Source organism: Papaver somniferum, chromosome 5 (genome assembly GCF_003573695.1).
Source record: "Papaver somniferum cultivar HN1 chromosome 5, ASM357369v1, whole genome shotgun sequence".
NCBI lineage: Eukaryota > Viridiplantae > Streptophyta > Magnoliopsida > Ranunculales > Papaveraceae > Papaver > Papaver somniferum.
Window position 1 is genome coordinate 209,393,177 of NC_039362.1, and position 18,226 is coordinate 209,411,402.

At 36.2% G+C, this 18,226-nt stretch overlaps 2 protein-coding genes across 3 annotated transcripts; both read left to right on the plus strand.

The window, feature by feature from the left end:
- The first annotated feature begins 3,155 nt into the window (after positions 1-3,155).
- On the plus strand, positions 3,156-4,601 carry LOC113280669 (zinc finger BED domain-containing protein RICESLEEPER 1-like). Its single transcript, XM_026529267.1, has 4 exons — positions 3,156-3,560; positions 3,663-3,828; positions 3,935-4,228; positions 4,509-4,601. The coding sequence occupies exons 1-4, from the start codon at positions 3,223-3,225 to the stop codon at positions 4,599-4,601; spliced, it is 891 nt and encodes a 296-aa protein (XP_026385052.1). The 5' UTR covers positions 3,156-3,222.
- Positions 4,602-11,343: 6,742 nt separating this feature from the next.
- LOC113284488 (protein argonaute PNH1-like) lies at positions 11,344-17,792 on the plus strand. Of its 2 annotated transcripts, none has more exons than XM_026533973.1 (23): positions 11,344-11,456; positions 11,922-12,497; positions 12,589-12,797; positions 12,902-13,048; positions 13,235-13,368; positions 13,467-13,576; positions 13,800-13,906; positions 13,997-14,135; positions 14,227-14,343; positions 14,484-14,591; positions 14,696-14,767; positions 14,872-14,994; positions 15,116-15,275; positions 15,402-15,523; positions 15,647-15,784; positions 15,866-16,008; positions 16,112-16,174; positions 16,309-16,372; positions 16,459-16,594; positions 16,685-16,758; positions 16,910-17,004; positions 17,094-17,125; positions 17,388-17,792. In XM_026533973.1, the coding sequence occupies exons 2-23, from the start codon at positions 12,012-12,014 to the stop codon at positions 17,561-17,563; spliced, it is 2,955 nt and encodes a 984-aa protein (XP_026389758.1). In that variant the 5' UTR covers positions 11,344-11,456; positions 11,922-12,011; the 3' UTR covers positions 17,564-17,792. The 2 variants fall into 2 exon arrangements, with proteins under 2 accessions (XP_026389758.1, XP_026389757.1); XM_026533972.1 differs by lacking the exon at positions 11,344-11,456 and adding an exon at positions 11,519-11,638.
- Positions 17,793-18,226: the final 434 nt, after the last annotated feature.

The following is an 18,226-nucleotide window of genomic DNA, read 5'->3' on the forward strand; positions in this document are numbered from 1 at the left end:
AACCGAACTTTGAGTTCGGTTTCTGCGATAAAATTGTGAAGTTACCGAACTTAACAAACAAAAAAATATGAAGTTCCAGCGTCTATTGGCTAAGTTCGGTTACTTTGTAGTTTTAAAAGTTTTTGCGAACAAACCGAACTCTATTGGCTAAGTTCGGTTATTTTGGAACTCAACATAGTGGCCACAACAACGCAGTTCGGTTAGACTAGATTTGTTTTTTTTTTTCGGTTCTAAGGGTGAAGTTCGGTTACTTTGTAGTTTTAATTTTTTTTTGCGAAACAACCGAACAGAGAGTTCGGTGACTTAGTTTTAAATCCAATAGAACCGAATTGTTCTTCGTGTTCTTCATTTTCAAGAAGTTCGATTAGTGAACTAGGGTTTTTTGGAAAATCGGTCTAACCGAACATGGCTCTGTAACTCATATTAAAACCCTATTTTGATGATTTCTATTCGATTGAAGCAATCAAAATCAAATTAAAGTGAAGGGTTTGTTGGAAAATACCTCCGGAGTGGTCCCATGGCAGAATCAGATTGCGGCTGGCGTCTTTTATACTCGATAAAATTATTATGTAACCGAACTTAATTGTGATTGCATTGATGTTGTTACATTTCTTAAATAGGCGGTGGCGGTGGTGGTGGGAGGAGGTGGTAGTGGTAATCGTTGGTTGGTGGTGGTGATAATCGGAGGTGGTGGTGGTGGTAATCTGCGGTGGTGGACAGTGGTAGTGGTGGTGGTAGAGCTGGCAAACCAAGCCAAAACCCGCGGGTTAACCCGTCCCGTCCAGTGAAAACCCGCACCCGTCCCGGATCGTAACTAAACAAGACGGGCGCGGGTTGTATAATTAGTGGCTTGTGAAGAAACGGGTTAACCCGGCTCATTCCCCACCACTAGGACGCGTGTCACAGTAATGTAAGCCTGTTACGTACGTGTCGCAATATCTTGTTTCCCTCATATAAAAAGTTAAAAACGAAGAAAGAAACCCTAACTCCCTAAGCCTAAGCCGCTGCCGCCTTCATTCTTCCTCTTCTTTTCTTCTTCCCTGCTGAGTCTTCTGAATCTGATGGCAGGTACGAATCACAGTCACAGAACAACAAATTGAAATCTAAAGATCAAAGTTTAAAGGCTAGCAGGTAACAACAACATACTTCAAAGTTTTACCAAAGATTTTTCTCTTCACTATTTCCAGATATCATTTTTTGTCTCTGAAATTTTCGTGTAACAGCAGAAGAAGATCGATCTCATGTATTTAAAGGTTCACCGTAAAGGTTAACTTCAGATCTCGTGTTTGAATTTCGGATTTCATCTTCTTACAGTTACAATCAAAAGTAAGTTTTCTTTTCTCGTAAATATCATCAAAATAAAACATGGGTTTTGGTAATCAATTGTTAATTTCTTAAATCTAACCCCTTTACTTTTTTTATTCATCCAGTCTACCGAGAATACTCATACCAGCAGATGAAATACTAGCCTTTTTTTCCCCAATTCTAATTTTATTGTTGGTAATCTCTGCTGTAGTTTGCACATAGGATATTTAGATTCTTTAATTGGTAATTTTGGTTATGTTTATCGATTTGTCCCCCAAAATTTATCTGAATACTCTTGTCTCTCTGTCCTGCAACTTAATTACTGTTTAGTGATGAACAAAATCTCATCTGTAACCTTTCCATGGAACTCAGGGGGAACATCAAGCACCATCTTTGATTAAATGTACTGGGGAGAGAGTGAGTCCTTTTTCCTCCATGTGTTGTTATTGCTATCAGTTACTGCATCTTTTTCAGTTCAAGTTATTCTTCAATGTTGTGTTTAGCTGTATGATTTGGTTGGAATATTCGACTATACCAGTAGTGGAATTTGAGGTCTGAATTTCATTGACATTAGGTTTATATATGATGAACTATTAGGTACGAGACTGGTAGGTCAATTTGTTTTGTGATGTCTCTTTCTCTTAGAAAAATCAATGATACACCTGATGAAGATAGCTTTTACACAAACAACTCATACAAGTGACAAATTCTCAATAGATTGGTAGTCTATACTTTTTAGTCACCAACACATCCAGCAACATAAATAGCACCACCACCATCAGAGCATTATGCTTAGAAGAAGAATTGTATAAATACTTACAACAGATTTAGAATTTCTGAAATATGGTTAGGTTTCAATAGACAGTTGATTTTTTTTTTCTTTTCTTTACATTGCCAGTTTTTCACGTTTCTGATTCTCTGAATGACTCTTTGACTTGTTCTTTGTGGCTCCATCCATTTCAGGATGTCAAGTGTACAAGAACAAGAGTTACCAGAACCAGACCATTACAACGATGTTATGAGTGGTGACGGTCAAGATGATGATGATGTTGAGATGCTAGATTCTGTGAATGAGGATCCAACTGTTGGTTGTGCACCTGCACAAGTTGCACGTGGAAAGAAAAATAGACTTAGATCCGAAGTTTGGGAATTTTTTAAACTCGTTAAGTATAAGGATGGTACAACGAAGGGGGTGTGCAAGGCTTGTAATGTAGGATATAAATATGAAAGCCAAAGAGGTGGAACCTCAGCCATGAAAAGGCATAAGTGCATTAAACGTCAGTCTATGGACGTAGGGCAGATGATATTAGCTTCACAAAATAGCCAGCTGTCTACCCGTGTACGCAAGGTTGATCAATGAAATTACGGGATTTGTTCTCAGCTTTACTCATTGCAAGAAATGTTCCATTTGCTTTGGTGGAGTGGAAAGAGTTTAGGGATATATGTGCTTATTTAAATGATGACTTTAAACCAATATCAAGGAATACTGGGAAAGCCGATGTGGTAAAGAAACATAAAGCACAAAAAGAAGTTATTCGCAACAGATTGAAACTTGCTCCAGGTATGATTCAAAATTTCAAATTATGACCCATATGATTTGTTTATACTTTTATGTATGAGTAATTGATTAATATGATGTGCTAGCTAATGTGTATGACTTACCCTTACAGGTAGGATATGTCTAACATCAGACATGTGGACTTCTGTAACAACTACTGGATATATAAGCTTAACTGCGCACTATCTTGATAAAGATTGGGTATTGCAAAAGAAGCTTCTGAATTTCTCTCCCCCACCACCTCATACAGTAAAGCACTTAATTTTATTTCTTTATTATCTTAAATATAATTTCATGTTAACTTATTCCCCTTTCTACTACCTCAAACAGGTGAACACCTTTCTTCTAAGTTATTTGCAATGATAGAAGATTGGGGAATTGAAGAAAAGGTATCCAACATCACCTTGGATAATGCTGCAAATAACGGAGCTTGTGCTGGAATTATGAAGAGTAGACTTGTTGCAAAGAAGATCTTGTTGAACGATGGAAAATACTTTCATGTGCGTTGTTGTGCTCATATCTTAGCTCTTATTGTAAAAGAAGGACTTACGAAGATTGATCCAGCCGTGCTTAAGATTCGAGCGTCAGTGAAGTCCCTTAAAAAGTCCCAAGTAAGAAAACAAAAGTTCTTGGACATTGTTGAAACTTTAGGAATGTCTGGTCTGAAAAAGGGTATTCGGCAAGACGTAAAGACAAGGTGGGATTCCACTTCTATTCTGTTATAAATTACAAAGTTGGAGAATTGTATAATTTGTATTAATGTTTTTTTAGATACTCACTGAATGTTTGTTTTATGCAGGTGGAATTCAACTTATCTTATGTTAGACAGTTGTATCTTGTATAAGCCAGTTTTCTCTCATTTGAAGTTGGTGGATTCAGACTATGAAGACTGTCCAACTAATGAAGAATGGGAACAAATTGAAGTAGTCACAAAGTTTCTCAAGGTGTTTCATGAACTCACAAAGGTTTTTCTGGTAGTAAGTATCCTACTTCCAATCTGTATTTTCAAAGAATTTGTCAAGTTCAGGTGTTACTAAAGAAAGAGAGCAGAAGTAATATTGAATTCATTAGGAACATGGTAAAAGAGATGCAAGAAAATTTGATAGTTACTGGAAGGAGTTGAGTCCTATATTGGCTATGGCAGTTGTGTTAGATCCTAGATCGAAAATGAATTTTGTGAAATTTACTTACTCCAAGTTGTATCCTGATGAGAGAGAATTAGAATGTCAAGTTAATAAAGTGCATAGTAATATAAAAGCACTTTTTAATGAGTATTACACCTTGTCAAGTTCAAGAGCTTCCAACAGTTGTGCAGCTCAAAATTTGAGTGTTCAAAATGGTGGGAATTTTGCTGCCAAGAAGGGAGTGATTTTTTTCAGGTAATTTCAACTTTTATGTTCAGTTTGATTCATTTGAGTTCTTCATGATTGGTATAAGTCTGCAAAACATGTTCTTTTTTTTTAATACAAGATGATAACTTTGAACCCAGATTTAATATGTCAATGTAAACTCTGAGCATGCCATATATCGTTTATTTGTCATTGTAATTACTTATGATAGAATGAGGAATGTACCCAAGAATTGGTTGTTGGATTGTTTGGGATTCTGTCATTCTGTGTCTTGATATCTAGTGTCTTGTCAACAGGAATATGTTGCAACACAGGAACGTGGTGGTAATGTATTAACTGACTTGTCAGAGTTAGATGAATATCTTGGCGAGACGTACAAGGTTGTCTAAATTCACTAGACATCCTGAACTATTGGAAGAACCATGAACAACAATATCCAGTACTTTCAAGAATGGCAGGGGATATTTTGTCAATTCCTATTTCAACCGTCGCATCGGAGTCTGCATTTAGCATTGGAGGAAGGGTGATTGATCGATTTCGCAGTTCCTTATTACCTGAAAATGCTGAGGCGTTAATAACAACTCGTGATTGGGAATATGGAATTGGTAAGTAAATCAATAATATTTATTTAGTTAGAGTGTCTAAATCTTATCTATAACATTGGTTGTTTTATTATGATCCATATAGGAAAAGAAGATATGGATGAGGACAATGTGATCGTTGAAGAAGATATATTAGGATTTGAACCTGACGCAGTGGAGGATGGGGCAGTGGAGGATGTGGAGGAAGTAAGTTCTTATGCGTCTAGTTAGTATGCGTACTTCTTCAATATAAAGCGGGGTAATTATGCAAATTCCATGTTTTTGACTTGAATCTTTTTTTTTGTTTGGTTTATTTTTTCTTGAAATTACAGATTCATATTGAATAGTTGGAGCAACTCAAAGATAAACATGGAATATGAGAATGTTTTATCACTTACCAGTATCTCCAAATATTGCATAGAAAAGAGATTGGAGATGTTTTTTTGATAGTTAACACTTTTTTTGATTAACTACACAATATATATTTTGTGCAGGAAGTGGTTATTAATATTGTGATATTGTCGCACTTGGTGATACAAATTAGAAACAATGGTATCTACAGTCTCGGTCTCGGAAGTTTATTTTCATTATTTATCAATTATCATCATGAACTGATGAAGTACTGTGTAACTGTAACTAAAGTACTTAAGTACTAAAGTAAACTACTAATGACTAGTAAAGTAAGTCTAGTATGAATGTATGATACTATGATAGTATCTGTGTGACTGTGTCTGTGTTTCTTTAAGAAGACTAATTTGTTTAGTTTTGCAATTTTGAGTTTTTGAATTGATATACCAAATGAATTGGATGAATGTTAGATACTTAGGTTGTAGCTTGTAGGAAAGGAACTTTAGATGCCCTGAATGTGGAAGGAAATAGCCCAGAAATCGATTTTTGGCGAGTTGACTCAACAAAAACCAGGTAACCTGTGAGCACCCGTGAACCCGCGAGCTTTACCCGGGACGGGCACGGGTGGGATAAATGACCACCCGTGAAGAATTTCAACCCGCGAGCTCAGGCTTGTATTAGCCCGTAACCCGCGGGTTGGTCACAAGCCAGACCCGTCCCGCCCGTTTGCCAGCTCTCGGTGGTGGTAATCAGTGGTTGGTGGTGGTGAAAAATCGGAGGTGGTGGTGGTGGTAATCGGCGGTGGTGGTGGGAGGAGGTGGTGGTTATATATATAGGTGGTTATTAGGTTGGTTTTAAATTAAATTAGGTTAAGAGTGGGTTAGTCATTTCAACGTTTTAGGACGCCCCTTATCATTATAGGGAAGGTGGCCTAATAAAATCATAGTCCCCTTAAAAAAATCATGGTCCCTAAAAAATCATTCTTAAATTATCAGAAACCCTGCTCATCTCTCCCGCTAGTAGATAGGCTCATCTTTTAAGTGTTACAGACTTATAGTTATTAGGTGTCGGCGTTTTTCAGCCAAAACGAACTCTTTTTAAAACCTGTCTCGCTTCCATAATTGCTAACAGCTGCAAGGCTGTTTTTAGGCGAAAATGCTAGTAGTTCAGTCTTTAGCGTTTTCCACTCTCTTTTTTTCTCTCAGTCTGAACTCGGCAGTCTACTCCTGTCATATAAAGCAAGAGAGTAAGTGGACATAAAAAAGCTGCTGTAAAATTCTCTCTTTTGAATTTATTATCTCTCTCGGGTAGTTGTTGGTCAGTCTTGTCTCCAGAGTGCCCGTGATAATAATATACAAGTTCTTTTCTACAATATTCAATCAATGTCTTGAGTGTTTATCACGGCTGTTGCACGCCTGCCCGTGCAGTACTACGATTTTCTTGCAACCTAACTGATCAAGTTACCGCTTACCTAATGCGGTGCAGCTAAATCCCACAAATCAGGCCCCAACTGCACGCACCATTTTAATGTGGGCAGTAGTGTACAATCCAATGATGTCTAAAAATCAAAACGTTACCGGTACAACTGCCGCTTTGGGGCCGTCTACAGTCTACATTCTATAGCCTTGTCTCCCTCTTTTTCTTCTTTATGGATGCCTGCCTTCCATTTCTGAGAAAAAGTTGCTGTGATTTTTCCAATCTTATTTTTACTTTAACCACAAAATTGGTTAAAAAGATCAAAATTAATAATTCCTGGGTGAAATGGATAGTTAGATTTTGATACTGTTTAAATGGACAAAAATGTAAAAATAGGCAGAATGTAACCAGTTTCATCATGTCCATTTTCAAATATTTTTTCTTATTTTTAATTTACACAGGATGTATCCAGTTTCATCCTTTCTATTTTTTAAATTTAAGTTAGGATGAATCCAGTTTCATCTTGCTATTTTTTTTGATCATTTCACCCAAACTATTTTTTACTCGTCCATTTGAACCGTGATTTAAAAATATTTGGACAAATGACCCATTTTCCGTACTTTAAAATGAATAGAAAATAGTAAAATTTTTTTCAAAGACGGAGGGCTATAGTGGTATTTTTGAAAATGAGATTTTGTGGTTATATATTTGAGTTCATTTCTCATTATTTATTTTTGAAGCGCAGTCAGATATTTGGGGTAATTTGCGTTATCTTCCCTGTAAAGATTTATAATTTACATTACCTCCCCTACAAAATTAAAATTAGCAAAACCTACTCTTGTCAATAATTCCGTTTATTCCAAGTTAGTGCTGAATCAGCTAACTTAGAATAAACATAATTATTGACAAAAGGAAGTGTTACTTTTAATGCAAATTATCCGTCTTTACGGGGAAGATAACGCAAGTTACCCCAGATTTTTCATGAACATTTATAATTCCATGAAACTTAACGGGGCTCAAATCTATAAGCTGCCAAAAAGAAAACAAATCTTGGGATCGCATTTTTGAAGAGGATGTTTCATTATCCCCATGCATACGTACTTGGATGCATTGCATGCATTATTCTTTCATTTTGTTCGATCACACCAATTTTTTCTCCTTGGAGTTTAGTATAATGGATTCATTAGCTTTCTTTCATGAGTTGGAGTTTAGTGTAGATGTATATATTTCTTAAAGAAATTTGGCTGAGATTTAAAAAATAAAATAAAATGAAATGAAATTCACGTATCCACATTCTACGATAACAAAAAAGGGGTTGTGATGGTGAAAACTCTATCTTATTTGAGAAAAAACACAAAATCCCAATGTGAAGAAATTTTGATTGACAAATCTTTTGTAGGTTAAACGAAATTTGCATTTTTCACCTGGTGTCTAGTCCACTTCAGTATGCCTTTTGTCTAGTTTACGGATTGGAGGCATCTTCTGTCACAGACAATAGTACTAGAGCCAGTTTTTTGAAATCAAACTTACGAAACAATGCGACTTATCCTCGAATAAAGCGTAGATCTCCCGAACCAGAAATGATTCTAGAGCTCTGGAACCGGTTTAGAGTGATTGTCACAACACGAACTAGATCTCCCAAGTCCCATCACTCGTGAAGTATTTTACTTTCTTATTTTATTTATAGTGGGTTTGGATACACATCCACAAATAATTTTTTGATTTATAGAAGTCAAAAAAAAATAAGAAGTCAGTTTGGGTGTAGAATTTCAGAACGACTCCTATAAACAAAAAAATCGACTTTTTGTGAAGCAAAATATCTGGACTTCTAATTTCTGCTTCTAGAGAAGCAAAACTGTATCCAAACGCGTGCCCTCATTATTATTATTATTATTATATTATTTTTTTTTCATTAATGGGAGAACGATGATTACATGAAACTAGTTGGAAGCCTAACAAGCTAGGCTCCAACGACATCCTACTACATTAATTGAACAGGTTGCTGCCACCTTCCATGTTAATTTCTGCAATGTTACGTCATTGGGGACTCGAACCTGTGACCTCCTGAGCGCATCACCTTTGGGAAACGGGATTGACCAACTGAGGTAGGGCCCGTTATTATTATTATTATTTTTTTTTTTTATTTTTACTTAGAGCTATTATCTCATGGGATAAGATTGGGAGCCCTTTCTTTCCGAAGGGGGTGAAAGTCGAACTTGCGGACTTTCTTGCCTCCCTAGTTTGAGTGGAGGCATATATGGCTCTTATTTCAGGCCTATTAATTTCTTCCCATGCCAAGATGAGAGGTATAAAGGATATCTAAAACTGATGAAAATAGTAAGTTGCCATCAATATTAAAACTTAAACCAAATCTTTTAAATTCCACTCTTTTAGATACTTTTTTTTTATCAATCCATTATTCTTAATAAGATGTCTGAGTGTTCATACATTCAAAATTGAAAATGTTCAAAAATTTAGGTTATCTGTTTCTATCCAGAATCGGTTGATATGAATGACCACACTAGGCGATTTTGAGCAACCAACTGATATTCACATACGCGTCTACCGAATGTTCATGATGTTCTTCGTGGTTGAAGATCATCAACCCATAATCGGCCAACGTGGACATTTATAAAGTACCCTGATTGATCCCTTTTTTTCCCCAGTTAATACTCGATATAAAATGAGTATGAAATTATACTCATTCAAAAGCTGAATGATCGATTTCAGTTCAAATATAAATTTATACAATGAAAACAATTTTATACACGAATAAAAAATGAGTATGGATATGATTTTACACCCAATTTGAAAACGAGTATGATTTATACTCAATATGACTACGAGTTTTCAAATAGAATATGATTTCATACTCGATCTGAAAATGAGTGTGGATTTAAATTAAGTTTGATGTTTTTCAACACCAACAGATAATCGATGGATGTGAAGATTCATATCGACCTATTCTTGGTAAAAGAAAATTTTAATTTCTTTCACTTTGTTTTTGAAGCTACAATCGATGTATGCAGTAATTAGTATAGTCCGATTCTGGGTTTTCTACATGAATGATGGACATCAACAAAATTGGCCCACGAGAATATGAACATCGACTAATTCTTGGTTGATGATTTTTTTTTTTATTTTGATAATGAACATTAGTTGATTTTCGAGTTAACAAGATTAAAGATTTGTTAATCAATTAAATCAATACTAATTAATCAGGAGCAAATCAGCCATTAACTAAAATAGTTTGATAAGGTTTTTTTATCTTACTTCAAAATATCCCGTTTTGTCTTTAGTGATAGGCCTCAAATAAGCCCTATAAGACTAGCCAGGTTTTCTTGGATGACTCATAATAAGGATATCAACATATCTAAGGGTACTAAAATCCATATAAGTCAAAACATCATTTCCTATAAATCGGTACACTCTAAGTAAATTTGGTACCCCTATTACCAACACTGTTTTTTCGGCCTCTATTGTCGAAAAGGTAATTAAAACCCACTTTATTGTATAGCTAAGAGAAAGCATTATGGTTCAATTTATTTGTCCGGTTCTTTATAGCATGTTTAGATACAAATATGCTTCCGACTTCTGCTTCTCACAAAAAGTCAAAAGCAAAACTATTTTGTTTCTGAAAAAGATGACTTTTCTGCTTCTGAAGTCATTCTGAAAAATTATCGCCAAACTGACTTCTGACTTTTTGACTTCCAGAAGTTGAAAAGCTACTTTTGAGTGTACATCCAAACACCCTCTTAGAGTATTGAAAAATACAACATAATGCCGTTTTTTCTGTTTGCACTGTGGTAGGTACCTTTTGCACGAGAACCATGTATATTTCCGTACGGTAATAACTTCAGTTTTCGAAGAATATTGAGCTTACTATTGAATTTAAGTTTCTTTTGAGATTTTTAAATTAAAATATATTGACTGGACATTCAGTTTCCATGATTTTTTTTTTCCCAGCAGGAATCGAGTTTCCAGGCCAGATAGCCAGGCAGATAGTGGTTGTTGTGTTTTCTTTTTAACCCTTAACCTAGCTGCATTTATGATTATTGGTTTACATGTTGTTTATCTTTTTCTGACTCAATTGATCCGTCTGGATCTGACCAATCACATCTGAATCCGACTCGTTATATCAGATCCAAAAATTGTTAATTCGTTGAGTTTTATAATTTTTTGAATCCAGTTAGATATATGCCCAGCGAATTATGTACAAAACGATACCTGACTCAAATAACCCCCGGTCAAATGTGGGAGCCAATTCAGATATTTAATTCACACCGAGTCGGATGCTAAATCAAATTCAAATTGTCAGTGACATCTAAACAAACATGGTGTTATTTCGAGTCACCCGATTTGAATCAGATTTTATTCAATATGTTTATTTTGAGTCAGATCTGACTTAACCGACTCAAAAAAATGTGAGTCAGTGATTTGACGTCATGAATCAAGGGTATTTTGTTACCTGATTCAAACGGGTCCGAATCAGGAGTTCTGAGTCAGATATCAAACGATCTAAAATCTGACTCGCAACGAGTCCGGGATTGACTCATATCCATGTCACCAGTCAGATGCAAACAAACACGGTATCAGTGGAGAACAGCCAAAGTGTTTGTTCCTAGTGGCTGCCCAAGAGTTTTTGACTGACCTCCATCACATAAAAATTGTAGGAAAACATTCTCCAATGAAGCAATACAAATATTCAATCGAGACAGAGACATTGTAGACATTTATGCTTACTACTTGTCCCCTTTTTTAGTTCTTCTAGGCAAATTATTATACTATTAGTTCCTTCTTGAATCTATCATCTAGCTATGAGCAGATAGCTCGTATTGATTGCTGTGTACTTCCTTCTTTTAATCCTTCTACTCCCCAAGCAGCAACCACGATACAACGGTCGGTACTTTTCTTTCTTTATTACTTAAACCCAGCAGCTTCCTTCTATCCTTCCAAGTTCCATCCTCCTCCTTCTTCATTCTCTGCTCCACTCCACTCCACTCCATCCGTTATACTTCTTGAACAAAAAGATCCCGATATTCTCAAGAATTTTCAGAGAAAACGTGAAAAATGTCATTAGGGTATGTCCAAGCACAGTCCTTAGTTTGTCATTTCTCTCATTATTTCACTCAACTCTGTTCATCCCTTCTGCATGCAGTTCTCTCCCCCCTTTCCTTTTCTTCATCTTTCTCAGCAAAAAAATACAGAGTTTGAAAAATCATAAATGCCCTCCTCCCATTAACCAGAGATTTTGATTTTCTTGGAAAGTACTACTGTATATTATGGACCACTATTTAGTACTTTTTGATTTTTTTGATGAGTTTTCATTTTCAAACTTCAATTAACATTCTTTATGTTTCACAGGTAAAAGTATGATCAATCAATTCATCAGCACATAAAAACAGAGAGATCACCACCAGCTTTCTAGAGACTTTTCATTTTGTTTTTGACAAAATGCCTCAAGTTCAGATGAAAGAACCCAAAGAAAAACATGTGATTTCTAGAAAACCATTACAAAATTCATTGATGAATCATCAACAGCAGCAGCAGCAGCAACAAAGACAACCACCTTCTTCATCACCAGATTCATTACCATCATCATCATCATCAAAATATTGTTTACAAGAAAATAAAAAAAAAAGTACTACTAGTGTATGTAGAAGGAGGAGGAAGAAATGTAGAGGCAAAATGATGAATAGTACTACTACTGATCATCATGATGTTCTTCATCATCATCATCATCATCATCAAGTTGAAACTATGAAACATCAAACTGAAAATCATGATCTTAGCTTGATATCTTCTTCTATACCGGTGTCCAGTAAGGGTTTGATGTTTCAGAGAAGACCGGGTTTCGGTCAGCTCGGTACTAAATGTATTGTTAAAGCAAATCATTTCTTGATTGAGTTATCTGATAACACAGACTTGATTCATTATGATGTAAGTTTCATTTCATTCCTTTTTGCAAGATTTTTATGTATTTTGTAGTCCGGGGGCTCAATAATAATTGGTGTTGTCTTGTTTAATGTAGGTAACGATTATGCCTGATGTTAGTTCTTGTGGTATGAATAGAGCTATAATGGCTGAATTAATAAAAGTTCATAGAGAAACTGATTTGGGCATGAGACTTCCAGCTTATGATGGAATGAAAAGCCTGTATACTGCTGGATTACTTCCTTTTACTTCAAAGGAATTTAATGTGATTATACTGCAAAAACATGATGGAACTGAGCTCACAAGGTCAGTAGTTCTCGTGATTGGTATATTTACAAGTACTAGATTTTAGAGAAAATGACATTTTAACTAGCTAGTTCTGTTTGTTTACCTATATACTTGATTGACAGAGAATTGGAATTCAAAGTGATAATCAAGTTTGTGGCTCGAATTGAGCTCGACCATTTGCGTCAGTTTCTTGCTGGGAAAATTGCTGATGCTCCTCATGATGCTATTCAAGTCCTTGACATTGTTCTAAGAGAATTACCTAGGCAAAGGTGAATTTCTTACTTGCTTTGGGTTTCTATTCTAGAACTCTTCACTCGTGTTGAATAGTACTATATTATTGAGGCCAATACTCACTCGCTCTAGTCACTAGTCTTGAAAATTGGGTTTGCTGGAATACATCTTGTTAATTCGCTTAACTTTGAGGTCATTGTAAATCCGTTTGAATTTTGGTGTAGGTATTTATCTATCGGACGATCATTTTATGCTCCTGATATTAGAAGATCACGACGACTTGGAGATGGATTACAATCATGGTGTGGATTTTATCAGAGTGTAAGACCTACACAAATGGGCCTGTCTCTAAATATTGGTAAATGCTGTGTTTGGTGAAATGAAAATGGATGGGTCAGTTTCTCATTTTATAAGATGTTGTGTTGATGACATTTTTCTTGTGTGAACCAATTACAGACAATTCTTCGGCTGCTTTTATTGAACCACTTCCTGTAATGGAGTTTGTTGCTCAAGTTTTGGGTAAAAACATATTGTCTCAGCCTCTATCTGATGCAGATCGTATTAAGGTAGGCCATGTGCTGGTAAACACTCATTGAGCGCCAACGTTAACTGCTTTGGTTTATATCAGTTAATCAGGCAGAACGTGGAATTGAAATATTCCACCATTATTGTGTTGGATGTACAACAGTTTTAGCAGTTACCCGCAACCAAAAAATGTATTATATGGAGACTTTGTGTTAGCTCCACATGTATCTTCTAGCCAAGTAACTGTGCGAGCGATTTCTGCAGGTTAAGAAATCTCTCAGAGGTGTCAAAGTTGAAGTAACTCATAGGGAAAATGTACGACGAAAGTACCGTGTTTCAGGGTTGACGTCACAGACTACAAGGGAGCTAATGTACAGATTGTTTCCCTTTAATAGCTTTTTTATGCTAATCTTCATAACATTGATTTTGAAGTGATCTTTATTTGATTTTTGGTTGAATAGGTTCCCAGTGGATGAGCAAATGAATATGAAATCAGTCGTGGAGTATTTTCAAGAGATGTATGGGTATACCATTCAATACTCACATCTTCCCTGCCTCCAAGTAGGAAATGAAAAGAAGGCCAACTATTTGCCAATGGAGGTAAATCTCATTCATCAGCAGTCTTGTTTTTGATAAGTAAGCTTTCGCATAATGCCCGTTTCTCAGTTTATCCACATACATTTTGTTGCAGACTTGCAAGATTGTTGGCGGGCAAAGATACACAAAGAGGTTAAACGATAAGCAGATAACTTCCTTTTTGAAAGTTACATGCCAAAGACCACGTGAACAAGAAATGGGCATTTTGCAGGTTACTTACTCATATCTGAATTCACTTTCTTAACCAGGTTTAGTTGTCCATATAGTCCTTTCTAAACTAAAACATATGAATCTGTCGAGAATCCGACCAACGAAGATGACTCACACAGAATTTTCTGTATCATTTTTCAGACTGTTCGCCAAAATGGATATGATCAAGATCCCTATGCAAAGGAGTTTGGCATCAATATAAGTGACAAGCTTGCATCTCTTGAAGCTCGAGTTCTTCCTGCCCCATGGGTAACATACATCATAACTAGATGATTAGTGTTCTTAACATGAGTATATTTTCATGTTGTATTAAGCTGCTTAAATTTCTTTCATTTGGTCTCTTTATGGTACAGCTAAAATATCATGATAGCGGGAAAGAAAAAGATTGCTTGCCTCAAGTTGGTCAGTGGAACATGATGAACAAGGTACTGAAGTCAATTGTCGGGGGCACATGCCTCCAGATTCATTCTAGATTTTCCATCCAATATTTTATTTTCGATATGCTAATATGCTTCTTTTCATACTGAAGAAAATGATAAATGGAAGCACTGTAAACTACTGGGCTTGTATCAACTTCTCACAAAGCGTACAAGAAAACACTGTTCGTGGCTTTTGTCAAGAGCTGGCACAGATGTGCCAAGTTTCTGGCATGGTGACATTCCTATCCCGTCATTCTCCGATTTCCTTTGAACGTTCTCTATATCGATGTTCATGTAGGAAGGATGCGTAAAGAACCTAAGTAAATCTTAAATGTTCTCGATCCTTCATTGTAGGAATTCAACCGTGAGCCTGTGATGCCAATCTATTCAGCAAGGCCAGATCAAGTAGAGAAGGCATTAAAACATGTATATGATGCAGCCTTAAACAAGCTTAAAGGGAAAGAGTTGGATCTACTTATAGCCATCCTCCCTGATAACAACGGGTCGTTGTATGGTTAGTTGCTCTTTTTATGTTTTTAAGCAAATACCGGTTTTCTTTTCCTATGTTAGTTTTCCTGTGGGGAATGGTATCTAAAGGAAGATATGTTGTTTTGCGTACTGATTACACTTACTTGTTCAGGTGATCTAAAGAGAATTTGCGAGACAGATTTAGGATTGATATCCCAATGCTGTCTAACAAAACATGTTTTCAAGTTAAGCAAACAGTACCTGGCTAACGTTTCGCTTAAAATCAATGTCAAGGTAAATTTAAAACTGAGATATTCATTTTGAAGTTAAAAATCATATGGTACAGTTTTCAGATCTTCATTTCCACTCTCTCCCCTGTTAAGTTGTGGTGTATACATATTAACTCCACTGTTGCAGATGGGAGGAAGAAATACAGTACTCTTAGATGCACTATGTTGGAAAATTCCTTTGGTCAGTGACATTCCTACTATAATATTCGGAGCTGACGTAACTCATCCAGAAACTGGAGAGGACACCAGTCCATCTATTGCCGCAGTAATAACAAGAAATCTCCTTTGTTACTTTAGTTCTATGAGATGGATCATCAAATTCCATACTAACGATTTATTAGTTTAGGTCGTAGCTTCTCAAGACTGGCCTGAGGTTACAAAGTATGCTGGTTTAGTATCTGCGCAAGCTCATCGACAAGAGCTTATTCAGGACTTATTCAAAACTTGGCATGATCCTCAAAGGGGTACTGTTACTGGAGGAATGATCAGGTACGCGTGAAAATGTTTTTTTTTTTTTTGACAGCTAAACGCAAAATTTAAAGCTCACTGCCACAATTTCTTTTTTATTTACACCAAAGCTTGACCACTGCAGGGAGCTTTTAATTTCCTTCAGAAAGGCAACTGGACAAAAACCACTGAGGATCATATTTTACAGGTTCAAATTTGATAACCAGTTAAATTACATCCAGCTTACTATCATATCTCGCTCTCTTTTCTGTTCCTGTGAAAGCTTAAAATTGAGAACTTGCTTGTTTTAGCTATTTCAAACTTCTTGCATGAACATCGTAGGGATGGTGTAAGCGAAGGGCAATTTTATCAGGTGTTGCTATATGAATTGGATGCCATTCGTAAGGTTAGTTATTATCTCTAAGCTCGAGTTCAAACCTAGTAGTATCTTAGTTACCCATTTTCCTTGTCTAATTTGCCTGCTCATTTTAGGCTTGTGCCTCTTTAGAACCAAACTACCAGCCTCGAGTAACCTTTGTGATCGTTCAAAAACGTCACCACACAAGACTATATGCAAATAACCACAAGGATCGAAGTAGCACTGACAAGAGTGGAAATATCCTTCCTGGTATCAACTGTTTCAATTTCGACATCCTTTATATTCTCCCCATTACTTTTTTCTCTCATTGTACTAAGCACCTTAGTGTATCATTTGCAGGGACCGTGGTGGATTCAAAGATTTGTCATCCTACTGAGTTCGACTTTTACCTTTGTAGTCATGCTGGGATCCAGGTGTGCTTTTAAAATGTTTGAGATACATATTAGCCTCTTTCTGTGTGTGTTTGTGAGAGAGATCAATATGATTGCAATTTTAGCACCACAATCTTTTTTTACAGTTTCAGCAATTGAATGGCACTTGATATTATCAAATTTTAAATGGCAGGGGACAAGTAGACCGGCTCATTATCATGTTCTCTGGGATGAGAACAATTTCAGTGCTGATGAGATTCAATCTCTCACAAACAACCTCTGTTACACGTAAGTACTTTTATTGTTAATGCATTTGCATACTTTATTAATCCACCGTATGTTCGTTTGAGCTTACTTAAGTTTGAGTGTATTTGCAGGTATGCTCGATGCACTCGGTCTGTTTCTATAGGTAAGCCTCTTGAACATACTTATGTCACAATGGCAATCAAACGTCTCGTAGAAAAATCTGTATTTAGTCTAGATGTATTCACATTCTTGGTTTCCATGCGCATTTCATTTATCCTTATTTCTTGGCGAACGTTTTCCCTTGTTCATGAGAAAACCGAGTACACTCTGACAAACCCATTTATTAACTAATTCCAATTTGATATCCCCAACCATACACGTTGATTGAGCATCCACTAAAGTTGTTCATTTTTCATGACAAGCAGTACCTCCAGCTTATTACGCTCACCTTGCTGCATATCGTGCTCGATTCTATATGGGACCAGAAGTGCCAGAAAACCCGAAAAAGCGACACACACATTTCACCAGTAACAACGGGTCATGTGTTCGCGAGTTACCTGCATTGAAAGAGAATGTTAAGAAAGTGATGTTTTACTGTTAGAAGGTAGTAGAAGTTCTGTACATGAATGTTGTATCTGTATTGTTGAGAGAGCAAAAGAGAAAAATGGTCAGGATGAATGGTGATAGTGGTAGTGTAATGGTATTGTTTGTATTACAATTTTGAGTAGTTCTTGAATCTTGATAGGCTTTTGTTGCCCAACCAATGTAATACAAACAAATCAGGTGTAGGTACTAATCTTGGTTTCATGTATAAAAGCAGCTTTTGTTTATCTCAGAACATTTTATAACTCTCACTAGGTATCACCGTGGCCTTACGGCCCCGGCTCTAACTTCTGATTAATGCCAAGCGTCATGTAGTTTTCCGTATTGGAGTCATAAATTTTAGCTTGATATGTCCCCTAAAAATATTATAAAATATCAATAATATGATTGTTATACTCTATTGATATTGTCTGGTTTATGTCATCTAGGTATCACCGTTGACGATTTCCTAAATTTTTTCCTTCGTATTGTCAGTTCATTGATTCCGGGATAAATATATGGTGGTCACCGATTAAACATGAACGTCACATGTCAAAGATGACAGGCAACTTTAAGTGGATGATGTTGAGCGCTTTTATCTAACAAATTAAGTTGAACCGTGGTTTGAACAAAAACTGAATTATTTACTTGAAACGAACAAATGAACAATTCCAGTATTTGA